The sequence below is a fragment of the Pyrus communis genome, chromosome 2 (assembly GCF_041283825.1).
Source record: "Pyrus communis isolate YQ-2024b chromosome 2, ASM4128382v1, whole genome shotgun sequence".
Classification (NCBI taxonomy): Eukaryota; Viridiplantae; Streptophyta; class Magnoliopsida; order Rosales; family Rosaceae; genus Pyrus; species Pyrus communis.
Genome location: NC_142566.1, coordinates 6,553,990 through 6,572,114, shown reverse-complemented (window position 1 = coordinate 6,572,114; position 18,125 = coordinate 6,553,990). Strand labels below are relative to the sequence as shown.

General features: G+C 36.3%; 1 protein-coding gene across 1 annotated transcript; it reads left to right on the top strand.

Annotated features, from left to right (window-relative positions):
* The first annotated feature begins 6,113 nt into the window (after nt 1-6,113).
* Nucleotides 6,114-12,370, top strand: LOC137747046 (UTP--glucose-1-phosphate uridylyltransferase). The gene is made up of 20 exons (XM_068487047.2): nt 6,114-6,848; nt 6,954-7,042; nt 7,134-7,224; nt 7,380-7,440; nt 7,552-7,629; nt 7,707-7,757; nt 7,889-7,944; nt 8,320-8,392; nt 8,571-8,628; nt 8,753-8,799; nt 8,886-8,948; nt 10,106-10,138; nt 10,369-10,406; nt 10,488-10,563; nt 10,639-10,695; nt 10,786-10,869; nt 10,983-11,081; nt 11,166-11,270; nt 11,679-11,750; nt 11,841-12,370. Exons 1-20 carry the CDS (start codon nt 6,220-6,222, stop codon nt 11,865-11,867), a joined length of 1,887 nt encoding a protein of 628 aa, XP_068343148.2. The 5' UTR covers nt 6,114-6,219; the 3' UTR covers nt 11,868-12,370.
* The last annotated feature ends 5,755 nt before the right edge of the window (nt 12,371-18,125 follow it).

The following is an 18,125-nucleotide window of genomic DNA, read 5'->3' as shown; positions in this document are numbered from 1 at the left end:
GGTCATTTTACACAGTCACAGTTGTTTTACATAAAAGTTTACCAAACACTATCATACTGCTTTTTTTTCCAAAAGCACTTTCACAAAAAAGTTTACCAAACACTCTGCTGGCTTTTTTTCACAGCCGTTTTTTTTCACAACACAACAGAAGCAGCTTTTTTTCAAAGCACAGCAATACCAAACCAGCCCTAAATGTTCTCTGAGGACGGAGGATGGAGTGCTTTTACTTCATGAGGTTACTGAATGTTAAACTACCTTCAGATCACTGTTTCGTTTGACGAAACAACTACCTTAGAGGACGTTGACAAGCCTTTTAAAGCTTTTGCTCTGAGCAAGCCTGTAAGTGTTTTATATCTTTACCATAAAGTTGATATTTTCAATTTATTATATGGAGTTTTAACGAAAAGCCTACAATACTGTTCACTTTAACGAAAAACCACATTTTTACACTAAAAAGTCAATCCTGATCCTATTCATTTTACCCTTTATTTTGTCCTTATCGTTAAAACTCAAAGTTTTCAAGCCTTTTTCATTAGTTTTCCTTTTATTATAATGTTAAACTTGCTGCTATAGAAGAGTTAATTTCTGGTAGACAGATGATTATAGTGTTGTTCCTATTATGCATAAAGTTGTGGTAATAATATTGTGAACATTTTATATTTTGTAATGTTCTTAATTTTGCAAATCTTTTGAACATTTGATATTTTGTAATGTTCTAATATTTTTTTATTATGCTCCTATTTTGGGTATGTAAATATATATTTAAAAGAAAAATGCGTTTTTATGTTTTGGATGTGACAATATGGTATGTATATACTTATTTAGTATTATGTTTTTCATTTGATTATTTAGTAGTTTAAAATATATTTTCCTTAATGGGTAACGGATCGGGTCATATTACCTGTTAATTATATCGGGTTGATTTCGGGTCAGGTCATTTTACCAGTTTATTTTAACAGGTGTTACACGACACTACCCGTTAAGATATCAGGTATGATATGAAAACGATATGAACACGAAAAACACGATACGAATGTCAGGTCTACATGGCATGAGCCTAATGTTCATTTTTTTTTAATCCAAACAATAGTTCTCACCACGCTCAAGATTATTAATCCGCACAAGGGAACATAGAAAAACTAAATTATCAAATCATTTTTTTTATCATATAATTTCTATAGCCCCTTGCTCATTTAACATGACATCTGGGCATCAATAGAGATACATCGACCCTTGCTCACTTATCACCATGCAATGTTAAACGAGCAAGGGGCTGTAAACCTTTTTTCTTAACGACTCCACTCAAAATTGTTTGGAAGCATTAGTGACATCAGTTTTACCCAGGACACGCAAAAGAAGTATTTTGACCTTACTAGACGGGTGAGGTCAAAAAAGCTAGGACATAAGGGTAGAGTTCAAGAGAGCAAAATGTGTTTAGGAACGTGAATATAGAAACCTTAATGGAAAAATCTATGGAAGTATTGGAAGTTACGGTGAAGAAAAGGATAAGTATTATGTGCCTCCAAGAAACTAAGTGAGTTGGTCTTAAGACAATTTATATCGAAAACTCAGGTTTTAAGTTTTGGTTTTCAAGCATAAACAAATCAAGAAACAGTGTTGGCATTATCATGGATAAGACCTTAACCAAGATGTCGTAGATGTTAAGAGGGTCGAGGATACAATTATAGCAATCGCGCGTATGCACCTCAAGTTGGATTCGATAAGACTCTGAAGGAGAAAGTTTGGGAAGATCTAGGAGAATTGGTTCAAGAAATCTCTCAAACGGATGAGTTATTCATAGGAGGAGATTTAAATGGACATGTGCGCAAGGAGACAACCATTTTGGATTTTCCCATGGCATAAAATCTCTTTTTAGTCAACATATTCTTTAAGAAGAGAGAAGAACATGTGATCACATACAAGAGTGGGTCATCAAAACACAAGAGATTTCTTTTAATGAGGAAATGGGATCGTATAACTTGTAAGGATTGCAAACTTATACCAAGAGCGAGCCTAGCTAATCAATATCGCTTGTTGGTGATGGACATACATAGCAAAAGAGATAGAAGAAAGAACAAGGCCTTGAAGTGTCCAAGAACTAGATGGTGTAATCTAAAAGGAGAAAAAGAAGTCACTTTCAAAGAGAAAGTACTCGCCCAAGGCGTTAATGATACAGAAGGGAACGCTAGCCAAATGTAGGATTCTATGGCCAGTTATATCTGAAAAGTTGCAAAAAGGGGTATTAGAAGAATATAAGGGTTTTGCCCTACATCAAAAGGAATCTTGATGGTGGAATGAGGAGGTACAAAAAAGGTTAAGGCTAAAAAAGAATGTTGTAAAACCTTATACAAGTATATAATCGATGAAAACTGTGAAGGTATAAAATAGTGAAGCATGTTGTGAAAGAAGCTAAGTTAACGGCTTTTGACGATACGCATAAGTGATTAGACACCAAAGAAGGAAAGTTGGATATCTATAAACTAGCTAGAGTAAGGGAAAGGAAGACAAGATACTTGAACAAAGTAAAGTGCATCAAGGATGAAAATGAAAATGTTCTAGTTACGAAGAACGCGGTTAAAGACTGATAGAGACCTTATTTCATAATCTTTTCAATGAAGGACACGAAATGAGTACTTCTTTGGGAGAGTTGAGTAACATAGAAAATGTAGAAACTACACCTTCTACCACCGAATTAGGAAGGAAGAAGTGGTTGTACCTTTGAAAAAGACAAAGCATAGAAAAGAAGTAGGCCCCGACAATATACCGATCGAATTGTGGATGATCTTAAGAGAGACGGGTATAGCATAGGTCAAAAACTTTTCATTAAGGTTTTGAAACCGAAGAAGATGCCAAATAAGTGGCGAAAAAGCACTTTGGTGCTTATCTACAAGAATAAAGGTGTCATACAAAATTGCATGAACTACTGGGGTATTAAGTTAATGAGACATATAATGAAGCTTTGAGAGAAAGTAATTGAGCATAGGCTGAGGCAAGAGACACGGGTCTCAGAAAATCAATTTGGGTCCATGCAAGTGCGCTCGACCATAAAGACAATCTATCTCTTACGAAGATTGGTGGAACAGAGATATGAAAAATGATTTGCACATGTGTTTTTTAAGATTTGAAAAAAAATCGTATGATACAATCCCAAGAGAAATTCTTTCAAGGACTCTAGAGAAAAAAGGATTACAAGTAGCATATATCCAAACAATAAAGGATATGTATGATGGAGTAAGGATTGCAATAAGAACTTATGGAGGACAACATGAAAGATTTCCTATAACCGTAGGGTTACACCAAGGCTCAGCCTTAAGTTCTTATCTTTTTGCATTGACAATGAAAGAGTTAACATGACATATTCAAGATGATATCCCTTGGTGTATGCTCTTCACAGATGTATAGTGGTGATAGATGAAACTCATGATGGAGTAAATGTGAAGTTTAACCTATAGTGGGAAGTGTTGGAATCTAAAGGTCTTCGCATAAGTAGGTAAAAAACATAGCATATGAAGTGCAAGTTCAATGCGAAGGTGGTTCAAATGAGATACGAGTGAAGATTGGAGATCAAGAAGTACCAAAGAGTGAACACTTTATCTTGGATCTATATTGCAAAAGAATAGAGAATTTGATGGGAATTTCAATCATAGAATAGAAGCTAAAGTGGAAAAGTGCATCAGGTGTGTCGTGCGACTGCCATATGCCACTAAAGCTCAAGGAAAAACTTTATAGGATGACAATAATGCCAACAAATCTTTATGGCATGGAATGATGAGCAATCATGCATCAACATTGCAAAAAATGAGTGGAGCGGAAATGGGAATGCTTCGTTGGATTGTGGGCACATGAGAAAAGATAAGATTAAGAATGAGGATATTAGAAGTAACATAGGAATATCTGCAATCAAAGATAAAATGAGAGAAAATTAGTTAAAGTGGTTTGGAATTGTGAACTGAAGACTTATAGATAAAGTAGGAGTAGTTGTAGTCGAAGATAAGTTAAGAGAAAATCGATTAAGGTGGTTTGGACATGTGAACCGAAGACCTATAGATGCTTTGATTATAAGATACGATTATGAGATAGAGGCTCATGGCAAAAATGGTGGAGAAAGACCTACGAAGACGTGGAAAAATGCTGTAAGAAAAGATATGAAGTACTTGGAGCTAGCGGAAGACTTAACACTAAGTCAAGTGTTGTGGCATTCTAGAATTCATACAACTGACCCCATTTAGTGGGATAAGACTTTATTGTTGTATATATAACCGGTTTGCAATGAAGAATTAAGTTCAGGAATCAAAGTATTATAATTATGTATATTTTTCCCTCATTTTTGCATGCATAATTCTTTATTTTTCTTAACAAATTTTATTTATTTATTTATTCTTTATTTTAAAAGGAGATTAGCTGGTGACTTCATCACGGTAGTTCACCCTTTTAGGGTTCAGGAACGCTCACAAAGGCATTTCAGCCTCCCCCTGGCCACCATCGTGCAATTCATCAGCATCAAGAATCAAACCCAGGATGTGCCGTGTGGAATACGGGCCTAAAATTCATCCCCAACCATTAGGCCAATCTGTGGCAATTTCTTAGCGAATTTTATCGAATGTCCCGGTTTTGTCTTGGAATTGTCCATGTATGTATTTCTAGCACACCAATGGCTTTTGCTAAGTGTATTACTTTTAGGTTTATGATCTAACTTGAAAACTACTAGAATGATCGTTAGAGATACGAATAATATAAGGGTTTCATTTTTCATTTCAGATCCATCAAACTACTATCACTATTTCAAGAATTGAACACTGTCAGTATTTTCTAGAACTGAACATTGCCACTATCACTATTTCTAGAATTGGCACTATCATTATTTCTAGAACTAAAAATTGCCATTGTCGCTATTTCTAAAACTGAACACTGCCACCATGACTAGTTCTATAAGTGAACAATGTCACTATTTCTAGAACCAAATATGAAAGTATCAATTTTAAGGAAGTACTTGCATAGAAAGAAAGCTCATAAAGAGAGGATTAAACTTCTCTCTTGGGTCGAGGATCAATTCTGCCAAGTTTGGTAAAAAATTGCCAAAAATTGCCAAAAAATCGTCACCATTGGAGAGCTTGATGTCTCTAGACATTGAGGCCTGATTTGGTACTAAGGTGATTCTGAAAAAAGTTAGTATAAAAAAAAAAGCTGAGAGTTGGTTTTGTGTTTGGTAAACATTCAACTTCAGCTTTTTTTTCACAGTTTTGAGTGAAAAAAAGCCAAAAACAAGAAGCCGCAAAACCCAGCTTTGAAAAACCGGCTGTTTTTCACATCTGTTTTACATAAAAGTTTACCAAACACTATAATACTGCTTTTTTTTTTTTTTTTTTCAAAACCACTTTTACAAAAAAGTTTACCAAACACTCTGCTTTATTTCACAACTGCTTATTCTTACAGCATAGTAGAAGCAGTTTTTTTTCAAGCACAGCAATACCAAACCAGCCATGAATTTCAACGTGTGGGTCTTCTATTAGAATAACGAAGGCGTCGATACAAACTTGTAGCCTATGACCTTGCGTGATTTATGAAGAATCTAAGATTGGAAATAAAAAATGAGATGGAGGAACACAAGCAGCAATTAATGTGTTTCCAGCGTGAAATAGACCAAATAAACGGGCAAAGGCTTGCCTTCATGGAAAAAAATCGAAAAACTCATTACTTGGGCCAGTCTTATTAAGATGGTTTGATGTTGGGTTTGTCTTAATCATTAAATAAAGTTATTAAGATACTTTTCATTAAGATTGAAAGTTTTGAAATCTTTTTTATTAGTTTCCTTAAGAACATTTGGCTTTATCCATCTTTACTACAGATACCAATAAAAGAAATAAACTGGAAAATCCATGTCTCCGCTCTACTTCATTCTCCAGCGAAAATTCTTCCTCATCTATCACTCTCCGCTCCATTTCAAATCTTTAGCAAAGGTTCTTCCTCAACTTGTCTATATATAACATGGTTGTCCTCATTTAACACAATTTTAAAATTCAAGGACCACCTTGAAGAAAACTTGGAGGAGGAGGACTAATGTGCAAAAGTAACAAAAAATTGGAGGCAAAAATTGACGACCCATGGATCACGAGTCACCCGATCGACCCGACCCACTTCTTCTCCCCCTCCAAATTTCAACGTTTTCGTTTCACCATTTTCAGCCGGAAAAAGGAACCCAGGTAAACCCTAACAAACGCCATGACTCTCCACTCCATAGTCATACAGAAGCTACTCAGCACCAACGCCCATTTGGGCCGTCGTGTCGCCGCCCACCACTTCAAGCAGTTCACCTATGGAACCCGCAATGGCATGGCCATCATCGACTCCGACCGCACCCTCATCTGCCTCCGCAGCGCCGCCGAGTTCATCGCCGCCCTCGCCCAGCAGAAGGCCCGCTTCATGTTCGTCAACACCAACTCCCTCTGGGACGAAATCATCGAGCAAATGACGAAGAAGATTGGGTGCTACAGCCCGTCCATGAACATGCTCTGGCGCACTGGCGGCTTCCTCACGAACAGCCACAGTCCCAAGAAGTTCAGGTCTCGCCATAAGAAGATTTGCTTCGGCCCCACCCAGCCCCCGGATTGCCTTGTGGTTTTTGACACGGATCGAAAATCTTCGGTGATTCTTGAGGCTGATAGGTTGCAGATTCCAATTGTTTCGCTTGTCGATTCGGCAATGCCATTGGAGTACTATAAGAAGATCACCTATCCGATTCCCGCCAACGACTCGGTTCAGTTCGTGTACTTGGTGTGCAATTTGATTACCAAGACGTTTCTTCTTCAGCAGAAGAGGAATGGTGCTGTTGCAGCGGACGAGGGGACGAGGTGGGTGTCGTGTTGTTTGTGTTTATTGAGTTGCGCTCTAGGTGTTTGATGTTTTGCTCCAGTGAAACTTTGTGGTGAAATTTGATTGTGTGTGTTGTATTGAAGGGAGCAAGTGGAGAGTATAGAGGAGAGTAAGACTACTAACAAGGCTGAGTTGCTTGTGCTTCCTTACAACTTGTTACCCATTTCTCCTGGTAAAATTATAAACATTATTCCTTTAAGAAATTTCACCAAAAGCAATCAATTATTTAAGGAATTTCATTTCGTGCATGTATGAGAGCGCAGCTGTTGAAGAAACTGAGGAGCTCTTAGACAAGCTTGTTGTGCTCAAGTTCAATGGAGCTTTGGGTACAAATATGGGATTCGATGGCCCCAAGTATGCACTCATACTCAATTAATACACTTCTTTTTTTTCTTTCTGTTCCCAGTTAATTGCATTCGTAGCCTAAATTGGTATACTTGTTCTGCCAGTATTGTTCTTGGTTTAGTTTTGGAGAAAATTTACTGTAATTATATTTATTTCTAATTCAGGTCTGCTATTGAAATCCGTGATGGGTTGACATCTTTGGACTTAATTGTTAAGCAAATTGAGGTCAGTTTTAACCACTCTCTCATTTCTCTTTGTGTTGCTTTCAAAATTGCATAATTTATTCTATGATCTGCACTTCAGATATCCTAATATCACTGCTCCAATTTCTTGCAGTCTCTCCGTTCTAAGTACAGATGCAGTGTTCCTTTGCTCCTGATGAACACACCAACGACACACGAAGATACCGTCAAGGTGACATTGGCATTTATCTGTAAGTTCATACTTTTGGATCCTATGGTTTTTTACTCATTTCAGCTTGGGTAATGTAGGTCTTGGAGAAATATTCCAATTCAAACATTGATATCCATTCTCTTAAACAGGTTTTCAACTCTAACTTATATTTTATTTGTATAGTAGTTTATGTTTTTTTTTTTTCTTTCTTTCCCTCTTTGGGTTATTGGAAGCTTGGATTAGGAATTACTTGTGAATGTATGTGTTCTAATCAATACAGACCGAACAACCACAGCTGAAGTCACATGGAGTAGGACGGGGTGATGAAGATGAACTGTAAGCCATCTTTCTTATGTCTTTTCGACATTTTTAATTTTTTTCTTTAACTATAACATAAAAAATCAGTTTGATGTTGATAGCAGACATGACACATTTTCAGATAGATTAAGTGTTATTAGTTCCTGGTGATTTGCAGTGTTTGTCCTGGTGTGAGGATAGGGATATTTTTGTGTTCTTTTACTTCTTTTTTCATGTTCATTATGTGCACTATCTAGGGATCTATCCATATAGACAACTGTAATATCTAAGTATACCATCTAATACATCTCTCATGCCCGTACCATCACAAATTGATTTCTTTTGACATTTAATATATATATATATATATATATATATATATATCAATTACACTCCTTTTGTGTATATGTGAAGGTATCCTTCTGGTCATGGAGCATTGTTCCTTTCCCTTGTCAAAAGTGGAACTCTTGATGTCCTATTATCACAGGTATATATAGTAATGCATCAGTTCTGAAGCTCTTTTTGTTTTATTTTTATTTTTATTTATTTACATTTTCATCTTAACTACTGAGAAACATCAATTTGAATCAATGCATAAAGAAGTACCTGGCGAGAGGTGGTATCTAAAGGTAAACTTGACTAACTTCTTCAGCTTTCCTTTTCAGGGTAAGGAGTATATCCTTCTGGTTAACTCAGACAACGTGGCTGCTACAATTGACCCAAGTATCCTTGTCATAGTTTTTTTCTTTTATTAGTGTTGTCCTCTGTCATACTTTCATTTATTTTGTGCTTTTGATCTTTTTTGGGCTTAATCGTAGACCCTTGTGTCCCTTAAGTGGGTGTATAGAAATTTTAAACCATTTGATTGAAAACAAAATTGAATATTGTATGGAGGTAACAATCAACCCCCTTCTTTTTCTTAAGTTTATTTTCTCATTTTCTGTGGTAATATTGTAAGTGCGAATTTACCCTTCCAACAGGTCACACCTACCTCTTATGATTCAGATTTTAGCAACATTGGCTCACGCTTACAGAAGATTGAGGTAAGTTGTATATATGGTTCTATATAACCTTCCTCATATCTCAATCCAATAAAATTGTGGTCGGAGTGCTCAATGGTAGTATTTTCAAAGGTGGTTAACTTTTTACTTTTTGTATAAATTAAATTTTGTGATGCAATTTATAAATGGTTGAGCTTTTGAGTGATAGGTTAAACTTGAAATTCTTTAATGAATCCACATCTTGTATGGGTCCTATTTTTCCTTCATTTTAAGTTGGTTGTAAAGAGTTAGATTCAAGTTTAGGGGAAGCCTTGAAAGGAAGCAACTGCTTAGATAAATTTGGAAACCTGTTCATAAAGCTGGAAGTTGTGCCGTAATTGACCAGAACCTGGGGTTCTAGATTGAACTACTGAAAAGTTATTGTCATGACTGAAATTCATATTAATCCAAATGATTGATCATATGATGAAAGCCTTTAAGCTTAATGACGAGAGTGAAAGCTTCCTTCCATTTGTGCTACGATCCGTCCAGTGTGTAGGGAGTTAGATTGGAGGATATAATCTTTTGATATAACCTTTTCTTCCTTCGCTCTGGATAGGAAATAATTTTGAAGTATTATTTTTTACCAAAAGAACATACACTTGGATATGTTTATGGTGCAAATTCGCAATCCAACTGGCTGCTGATAGTTGGTTTTAACTACATATTGGTGATGAACATAATTATCTCACCCACACTAACTTTTGAGAAGATGAGTTGTCAATAACTCAAAATCCAAATATGTTCACAATTCAAAAATGCTATATATTTCTTGTGAGCTAAGGCACATTGGATGGCTGATAGCCTTGCTAATTGGAGCTGCAACATGGATTTGGGCTTTTGTTATTTTCATTTTAAGGACCCTCCTGAATCCTGATTGGATTGGTCTGCTGGGTTATGGAAGATCTGTTAGGCCCGTTTTATTGCCGAGATAAATTGATTGTTGGTTCCTAGAAGTGAACTTTTTAATCCGAATTTGCTTCTAATCCCAAATGCTCTATGATTTGTTGAAGTAAACTTGTTTTTGTTAACTTGGCTTTGGTCTAAATATTCGTTGTAATCATCTTAATTTGATGTTAACTATTGACGGATAAATTTTATTTTGGTCTTAATATGTTAAATAATAGGTAATTAATATTTCTTCCCCTAATATTATGCAGCTTGCGGAAATAGCTCAGAATTTTGTTAAACATGTAAGTTGTGACTTATTCCTCTTCTTTTTGATTTCCTCTTTTGGTTTTGCTTTGTGACATATTCCTCTTCTTTTTGGTCTCCTCTTTTGGTTATGTTTTGTTTTATATCTCTCTTTCTAGGTGTGAAATTCTATTTTGTGCTGATAATACTTGGTATGTTTACTTATTAACTTGATTTTATTTAAATGATGACTCACTTTCTGTGTTATGTGCTTGTTGATGCATCCAAGTCAATGGACAAATTCAAACTTCTTGATACTGGCAGCTTGTAAGTTGAAATAGTCGGTCTTTTGCATTGCTTCTGCAACTGAATAATATGTTTAATTCATATTTGTGCTATCTTGAACAGGTGGGTCAATTTGAAAGCCGTTAAAAGGCTTTTGGATGCAGATGCAATAAAGATAGAAGATATCTCTGTTTCAAAGGTACTGTACCCCATAATCTGTAGAACTTCCCTACATTAACTACTAATTACTAAAAATACTACTTCTTTTTAACAGGGAACGGAGAGTGATCAAGTTCCTTTGCAAGAAACGGCAGCTGGTTCAGCAATACGGGTATTTTTCGTCCGATGATCAATACTTGTCATTTCTTTTAGTAGTTATTGTTTCAATGTTCTTGTGTAATTTAAATTTTATGTCTACCAGTTCTTTGATCGTGCTATTGGTGTCAATGTTCCCCATTCTCGATCTCTTTCAATCAATAAAACATCAGACCTACTCCTTTTAAAGGTGATGTTAACACTTCTCTAACCCATATGTTTAATATTAACAAGTGAAATGGTACTCTCTCTGGAGCTTCAAATTTATTGTTTTTGTTTTATCTCATTTATATATTTCTACAGTCAGATATCTTCATCTGCGATGGAGGAGTTCTAGTTCGGAATATAGCTAGAACAAATCCCGAAGATCCTGTTATTGAATTAGGACCCGAATTCGAAAAGGTAAAGATTTGTTTAACTGCAATTTTCATGCCTTTATCTGTTGCCATTTGTCTTTAATAAGTTCATTTATTTTATCTCCTTCAGGTCAGTGACCTCCTGAGCCGATTTAAGTCCATACCCGATATTATGGACCTGGATAGATTGAAGGTTACTGGTGATGTGTGGTTTGGAGCTGGTATAACTCTCAAGGTATTGTCAATGTACTCCTGGAATTTGTTTCAAATTTGTATGAACTTTGTGCCCAAACATAATATGAATTGTAACCTTTTAGCTTTGTGGAGGTTATTTTATTTTCTTTATGATATTGGCGGTAAAACACCTCAGATTCTTACTGCTGGAAAACAAATTGCTAGCTCTGGCTATCTATCATTATACGTAGGACTCAGGGCATTGATATCAAAGCAGAACATATGTACCATGCACAGGACTCGTATTCATTCAAGTTCATTCATTCATTTATCCATTCATATAAAAATTGATTTTCGTGAACAGCATATTGCCATCAATCTTTCCACTGTTTCTCTCTGTTATTTGTCGATCCAACACCAACACCAACAGTATCTCATTTCTTTTCTTATGGTTGATTTACTTCTCAAGGGGAAAGTAACTATTGTTGCAAAACCCGGGATGAAATTGGAACTTCCTGATGGAGTGGTGATAGAGAATAAGGTCAGTCATTTTTATTTATTTATTCTTTGTTTATCAGGCCTCTGTGATTTTCCACGTTTATCTGCTAAACTATTCTGTTACACTGCCCAGGACATCAATGACCCTTCAGACATTTGACAAGGAGACGAGTTGCTTGGAGAATGTTGACGAAAATGAGTTAAACCTGCCGAACATCTTCCTCCAGAGTCCTTATAGGCAGCAGCATGCTTTGACATTGCTACAGATTCCATTGAATATTCCATTATTTGTTTTGAGAAACAGAGAGAAATGCAGAGCGCAGGCGCGGTATTTATTTTGGCTGAGAATTAGAGAGGTCGCGTGACCAAATAAGCTTCGTGTTAAATTGTTTATTGGAAGAGGTGCGGCGAAAGGTTGTAGAATAGTTCCTTTTGGTTAGTTTACTGATTGATTTTCAGCTGTAATCTGATTTTAGCCGTAAGTGCGGCGTAAGGAGCTTAGCCAAGTTGTTCTTGTTCCAAGTGTTCTTCTAGTATTGTTCATAGTCTACGGGCTTATTTATTTTGGGTGCCAAACGCATTCTTTACTTGCCTTATTGTAAACTTGCGAAGTAAGTGCAAGTTACCTTTGAATTCTAGGAGAATTTTTTAGCATGATCGTCAGACCGCTACTTGTTGGACCCATATGGTTTACCAAGGGGGACACATTTTTCCTATTTACCCTTCCCACTGCCCTCTTGCTGTGTAATCCACCTACATTTTGCGTGGTGACCCAAATTAACAAAAGAATCTATTCTATACTCTTATCTAATTAGATGCATTCAAGAAAAAGGAAAATAGGATCCGTAGTTTCAGTTGAGAGACCTTTCAAAAAGGAGGATATTTTTGTAGTCCACATTGTATTTCAACATCTAACTATTTATCCTTTTTAGGCGTTCCTTCAAAGATCTTCTCTATCAATATTATTCAAAATTGGAATTCATGTGACGGATCAAATAACGGTTATTTTAGTGTTTCTTTAAAGCATTGTATTCGTCTATATCCTTAAGTATAATTGAATGTCTAACTGATTTTATATCCTTAAGTATAATTGAATGTCTAACTGATTTTATATTTGTTTAATTTTTTTTTTTTTTTTGTAGTGACTATACATTATCTATTCCAAAATTGAGGAGGGATTTGACTGTAGCTTAGCTACAGTCAAATTTTTGTCACCAAATCTGTGATTGGGTTGGGGTTTGGGCTGGCCCCTTTTTTGCATCGGCTTCATTGGTTTTCGGTAGAAGCCCAGCCTTCAGTAAATTTAACGACAATTCTGCCCACCAAATCTTAAAATCCAACTGTGGGGATGATGGGTTAGGAAGGGCAATTTTGTCCTCTACTTTTTGAGCGAATTGGGGTAGGTTTGGCTTGGTTGTCATTCAATGAGGTTTCAGGGATGCAGGCTATGCCGCCTTTGACATAGAGAGAGATATGGGAGGATTTGTTGCGAGGGATTTCAGGGATTGCATAAAGAGGGAGATGGGACAAAGGGTGTCCATTGCAGAGAGAGGGATTTCAGGGATTTGCAAATCCTTCCCCTTCACACAGATGCGCCGTTTCTTTCTCATTTCTCTCCAATTAAACTTCTCTTTCTTTCTCTTCATTTCTCTCAACCTTTAGCCCCAACACCGCTCACCCCCATTCTTCTTCTTCATCTCTCTTCAATTTCTCTTAACCCTAGTCGTCCCTCATCCAATTTCTCTCAACCATGGCCTCCATTTTAGGCGTCGAGTTCACTAAATCTGGAGAGCTTTCTCTTTCGCCTGCAAATGAAGGTGGTCTTGTACGAGAGCCCGTGGTGGACCACCGCCAAAAAACCCTACAAATCCACTATGAGTCAACTCATAGCAGTTGAGAACGACTTGCGTGACGTCGACCGCCACCGCCACCAGCTCATCGGCTCCACGCATTCTCAGGTATTCAAGTTCTTTTTAATTTTCTGGGTTTTTCTTTTTAGTGATTTTTTTCCTTTTTTTTATTTATTATTTTTTAATGAGAATGCAGGTTTGGGATTTAGCATTTGATTTTCTCTGATGTGATTTTGAATTTATTATGTGGAAATTGGGTTTCATCTAAAAAATCTGAATGTTTTTTTTTTTTTTTTTTTTCTTTTCTGATGAGAATGCAGGTTTTGGATTTAGTACGTGATGCGGGATTTATACGCACACAAATTAAACCCTCTTTTTATCAATTGTAGTAAGTATGTAAGTAGGGATCGTTCTGGACCGGGGATTAGGAGGGATTGTTAATCACTTGGATTTGACTCAAAAACGTAAAAACACAATATAAAACACTATACTAGACTCAAAGAATGCAAAACTAAACTTTAAAACACTAAGACAAACCAAAAGACTCAAAACAAGTTTAAAAGACTCAAAACTGCCTAAAAACACTAACTAGGCAGTTTCTGACCTTAAACCCAATTTTGGACGAATTTAAGATTATGGCTTGATTCAAAACACTTTAAAACATAAACTAAACAGATTCTAAGCACTAAAGAACAAGAAAGTAAAGGGGGGTTTTGATTTGACGAAAATTGAAATAACAAAACAAGTTAATAAACTAAGCAGATTGTAAAACGAATTTGGATTTAATGAATGGAATGAAGGCTAGCTAAGGGGTTCATCTCCACACATGTTATACTTGCATACAAGATGATTTTCGGTTGTGCTTTCGATGAGTTATGAAACTCAACACCCCGGGTTAATTAGGTCCGCTTAAATTAACCGTCAAGTTTTCCTTAAGTTAATGAATTTGATGATTGCATGCGACAACCCAAAGCATTCCCCACAAGTTCCCTACATGAATTGCATAATAGAGATACAAGCAAGAATCATTAAGCATCATGAAAACTATAAGTGTTGACGAGACATTCGTTACTATGATTGCATGAAACTTATGCCAAGAATTTATTTAACGCGATTGTTTATAAGCAACCTCCACTGCTTGTGAATATAAGTTCATAACTATTAGGTGAAACTCACTTATATTCTAGCGTCATATTCATGCATGAAAATTAAGCGTGCACTCTCAATAAACATACATAAATAAGTTATCAATCAAACAGTTAAACAAATTGAGTTCACAACTTATGAAATTCCAACCAAAGGTAATCAATTCATATTGCAAGCATGAACATGTATTTTGAATCCCCCCCTAGCCAAGGGGGGTTTAGTTCCTCATACTTACAAGATAAAGATAAGTAAATTTAATCATTGAATATCAGGGAGAGAAAACACCTAAAAATTCCAACAACTCAAACTTGAATTGTATGAACGTTTAGGCCCTCTTCTCCTCCTCTTTGTTGTGGCACAAGGTCTAAGGAAAAGTTTAGGTTGGTGTTTGTATGTGGAATGGAGTGGGGAGTGATTGGGTAGTGTTTTGGAGGGATGGGGAGTGGTGGAAATGGAAGGGAAGAATGCTGGAATTGGAAGGGAAAAACACAAGTTTTGCACGGCAAAGCTTGTGTTTGTTGTTTTTTTCTTCCTTTGTTTGTGTGAATGCATGGGTTTTTATAGGAGGAATGGGAGAATATGTGGCTGATTGTTTAAGAATGCATGTGGCTCTTATGATTGAGAGTGCATGTGGCTGAAATAATGATGGAAAAACAGCTAGGAAGAATGATTAAAGAGGGAATGCATGTGGAAGTGTGGCTGCAATGAAGGATAAAAGCTGGAAAATGGAATGGGATGCACGGCAAGGTGATGTTTGGTGCTGGAAATGAATGGTTTTGCTGGTTCTAAGGCTTTGTTTGATTGGGCTAGGCTCTTTGTTTTATGTCCTAAAGTGCATACAAGGCTTCAATTTCGTCCAACACTTTGGCTCCAAGCATAAGCTATCCATTCTAAGCCCAATTTTGCTCCAAAATGCTCCAAAATGCACCTTTTTGCTTCCTTAGCCATATAAACCTAGAAACACACGAAAATGGCATAAAGGACTAAAGTAACTAAAGAAACACAACGTAAATGCACGAGAACAAGCCAATTAAGACGCATAAATATGCTCCTATCAAATTCCCCCACACTTAGCTTTTGCTAGTCCTCGAGCAAAACAAAAGAAAAGAAACCAAAAACAAAACAAAACACAATCTAAACCTTCCAACGTGTATCTCAGGGATTTCAAATGAACATGACACAATATAGAACATCATTCCCACAACATTTAGCTTTCTTTACACTTCAACAAACACTTAATCATAGTTACCATTCACTAGTTCGCATTTAATCAATTAAAACACATTTTGAATGTAGTAACATGCCTTTAGAGAATTTCCTCAATTCCTCACTAGAATGCACTCTATTTTCACACAGATTTTCTAACTTCACACCCTACACTAGGTATATGTGAGAAAATTGATGTAAATATGAATTCTAACACTCACATATGTTATATCAAAGAAAGCATTTTCTGGATTTACGACAATGACATGAATATGATCTCATGAATGGAATGCTACTACTTAGAACGAGAACCAGTGATTCCATATGCTCATACCAAATTCAAACTCCACATATTGAATACATAACATCAAGATAGAAGTTGAGGGTTGTAACGGGGCTAAGGGTAATGGCTAACAAGGAAAAGCAAAGGACAAACAAAGGTTCTTAAAGCAATAGGAAGCAAAGTAATGAAATTGACACTTAAACTCACTTTTAATGGCAGAAATCAACTTTTAAACACAAGGGAAGATTCATGCGCAATTAGGGTCAAATTCACTCTTTTGGACCCTTCCTTCAATAACCAACACTTGTGAGAGCATTCTCACATATTTTTCAACTCTTTTTTTTTTTTTTTCAACACTTTTCTATTTTCTTTTTATTTTTTTCCACGAATTTTTTTTTTTTTTTTGTTTCATTCTTTGGCCGTGCCCTATTATCTTCCCCCACACTCATTTTCTACAATATATTGATCAAAAGGAGTTCATTCTAAATCATGCTTCACTATCCTTTAAGAACAAGGGTATGGGAAGTCCTAATCTAGGCTAGGTAAGGATAATGTGGCTAACAAAGAAAATAAGCTTGAAAAGGCTCAAAAAGGGGTAATCCTACAATACATGTGAAAAGGGATAGGCTTTTTGGCTTTGACTTGACTAACAACTTCATCTTATTGTATGTTATGCAATCAATATCATGCTTTGAATGAAATGGGCATGAGTTCTAGTATTTGGAACTATAATGAAATGCATTCCAAGTAGCAACCAAGCAAAGAATGATGAGATCATGCAACGGCTTTAGAAAACAAGAAATCACAGATTTATACTCTCCAAAGAACGTTATAGGCTCAAGTCTCACAAGGATGTAGCTTTAGTTTGAGTTTCTTCCTTCAAGCATGTTACAAAAACTGATTTTCTCTTTGTAATTACATGTGAATTCATAAGCTATAACCATAACCAAGCATAAACCAAAGCATAAATCAACTTCCAGCCATGTTTACAACATTCTTTAATAGTCATGACATTAAAAACCAAATCCTCATCATTGTGTTGGAAGGTGACCTAAGACACAACAAACACACAAACACAACTCTTTTTGGGTCTTTCAAAGCAATTTTTTTCAAATTTTTAGGGGATTTTCGGATTTTTAAGTCAAAAACACTCTAAATTAGCTTTAAAACACTTAAAAACAGCAAAGAACAACATTGGAAGTTATGGGTGATAAAATCCCACGAATTTGCATCAACAACATTAGTTATCCCCCCACACTTAAATCAAACATTGTCCTCAATGTTTCAAGCATAGACTCACACAAATAACAAACAAACAAACAAAACAACATCTAACAACCTAACATGGCAGAAACAAAATCAACAACAAAGAGAAGAGTTTAGGAACGCAAATCTGGAATTGGAGTGCTTTCTCGGTCTTCCTTTATTGAATGCATGGGTTACCTCCCAAGTAGCGCTTGCTTTAACGTCGTACAGCCGGACGAAGTCCTCATTCACTCCTTACTAGGGCCCACGGCTTCCAAGGGTATGTCATCCATGGCATGCTCCACAAAGGTGTCATAATAGGGCTTCAAATGATGCCCGTTCACCTTGAATTTGTGTCCCGTTTTCAAGCTTTGGATTTGGAACACACCATGAACAAAAACATTAGTAATAACAAATGGTCCAATCCACTTAGAACGTAACTTACCGGGAAACAAACGTAAACGGGAATTGAACAATAGCACTTTCTACCCAATTGAGAATGATTTCCCACGGATCATGTTGTCATGGAAAGCTTTGGTCTTTTTCTTGTAAATGCTTGCATTATCGTACGCCTCGTGCCTTATCTCATCAAGCTCATTTAATTGCAATCTCCTTTGACTTCCCGCTTCATCGAGGTTCATGTTAAACTTCTTGATGGCCCAAAGTGCTTTGTGCTCCAATTCAACGG

Coding starts and splice junctions, on each gene's coding strand:
- LOC137747046 (XM_068487047.2), top strand. CDS start 6,220: ATGACTCTCCACTCCATAGTCATACAGAAGCTACTCAGCACCAACGCC. Junction 10,407..10,487: donor CTTCTTGATACTGGCAGCTT/GTAAGTTGAAAT, acceptor TATCTTGAACAG/GTGGGTCAATTTGAAAGCCG. Junction 11,271..11,678: donor GAGCTGGTATAACTCTCAAG/GTATTGTCAATG, acceptor TTACTTCTCAAG/GGGAAAGTAACTATTGTTGC.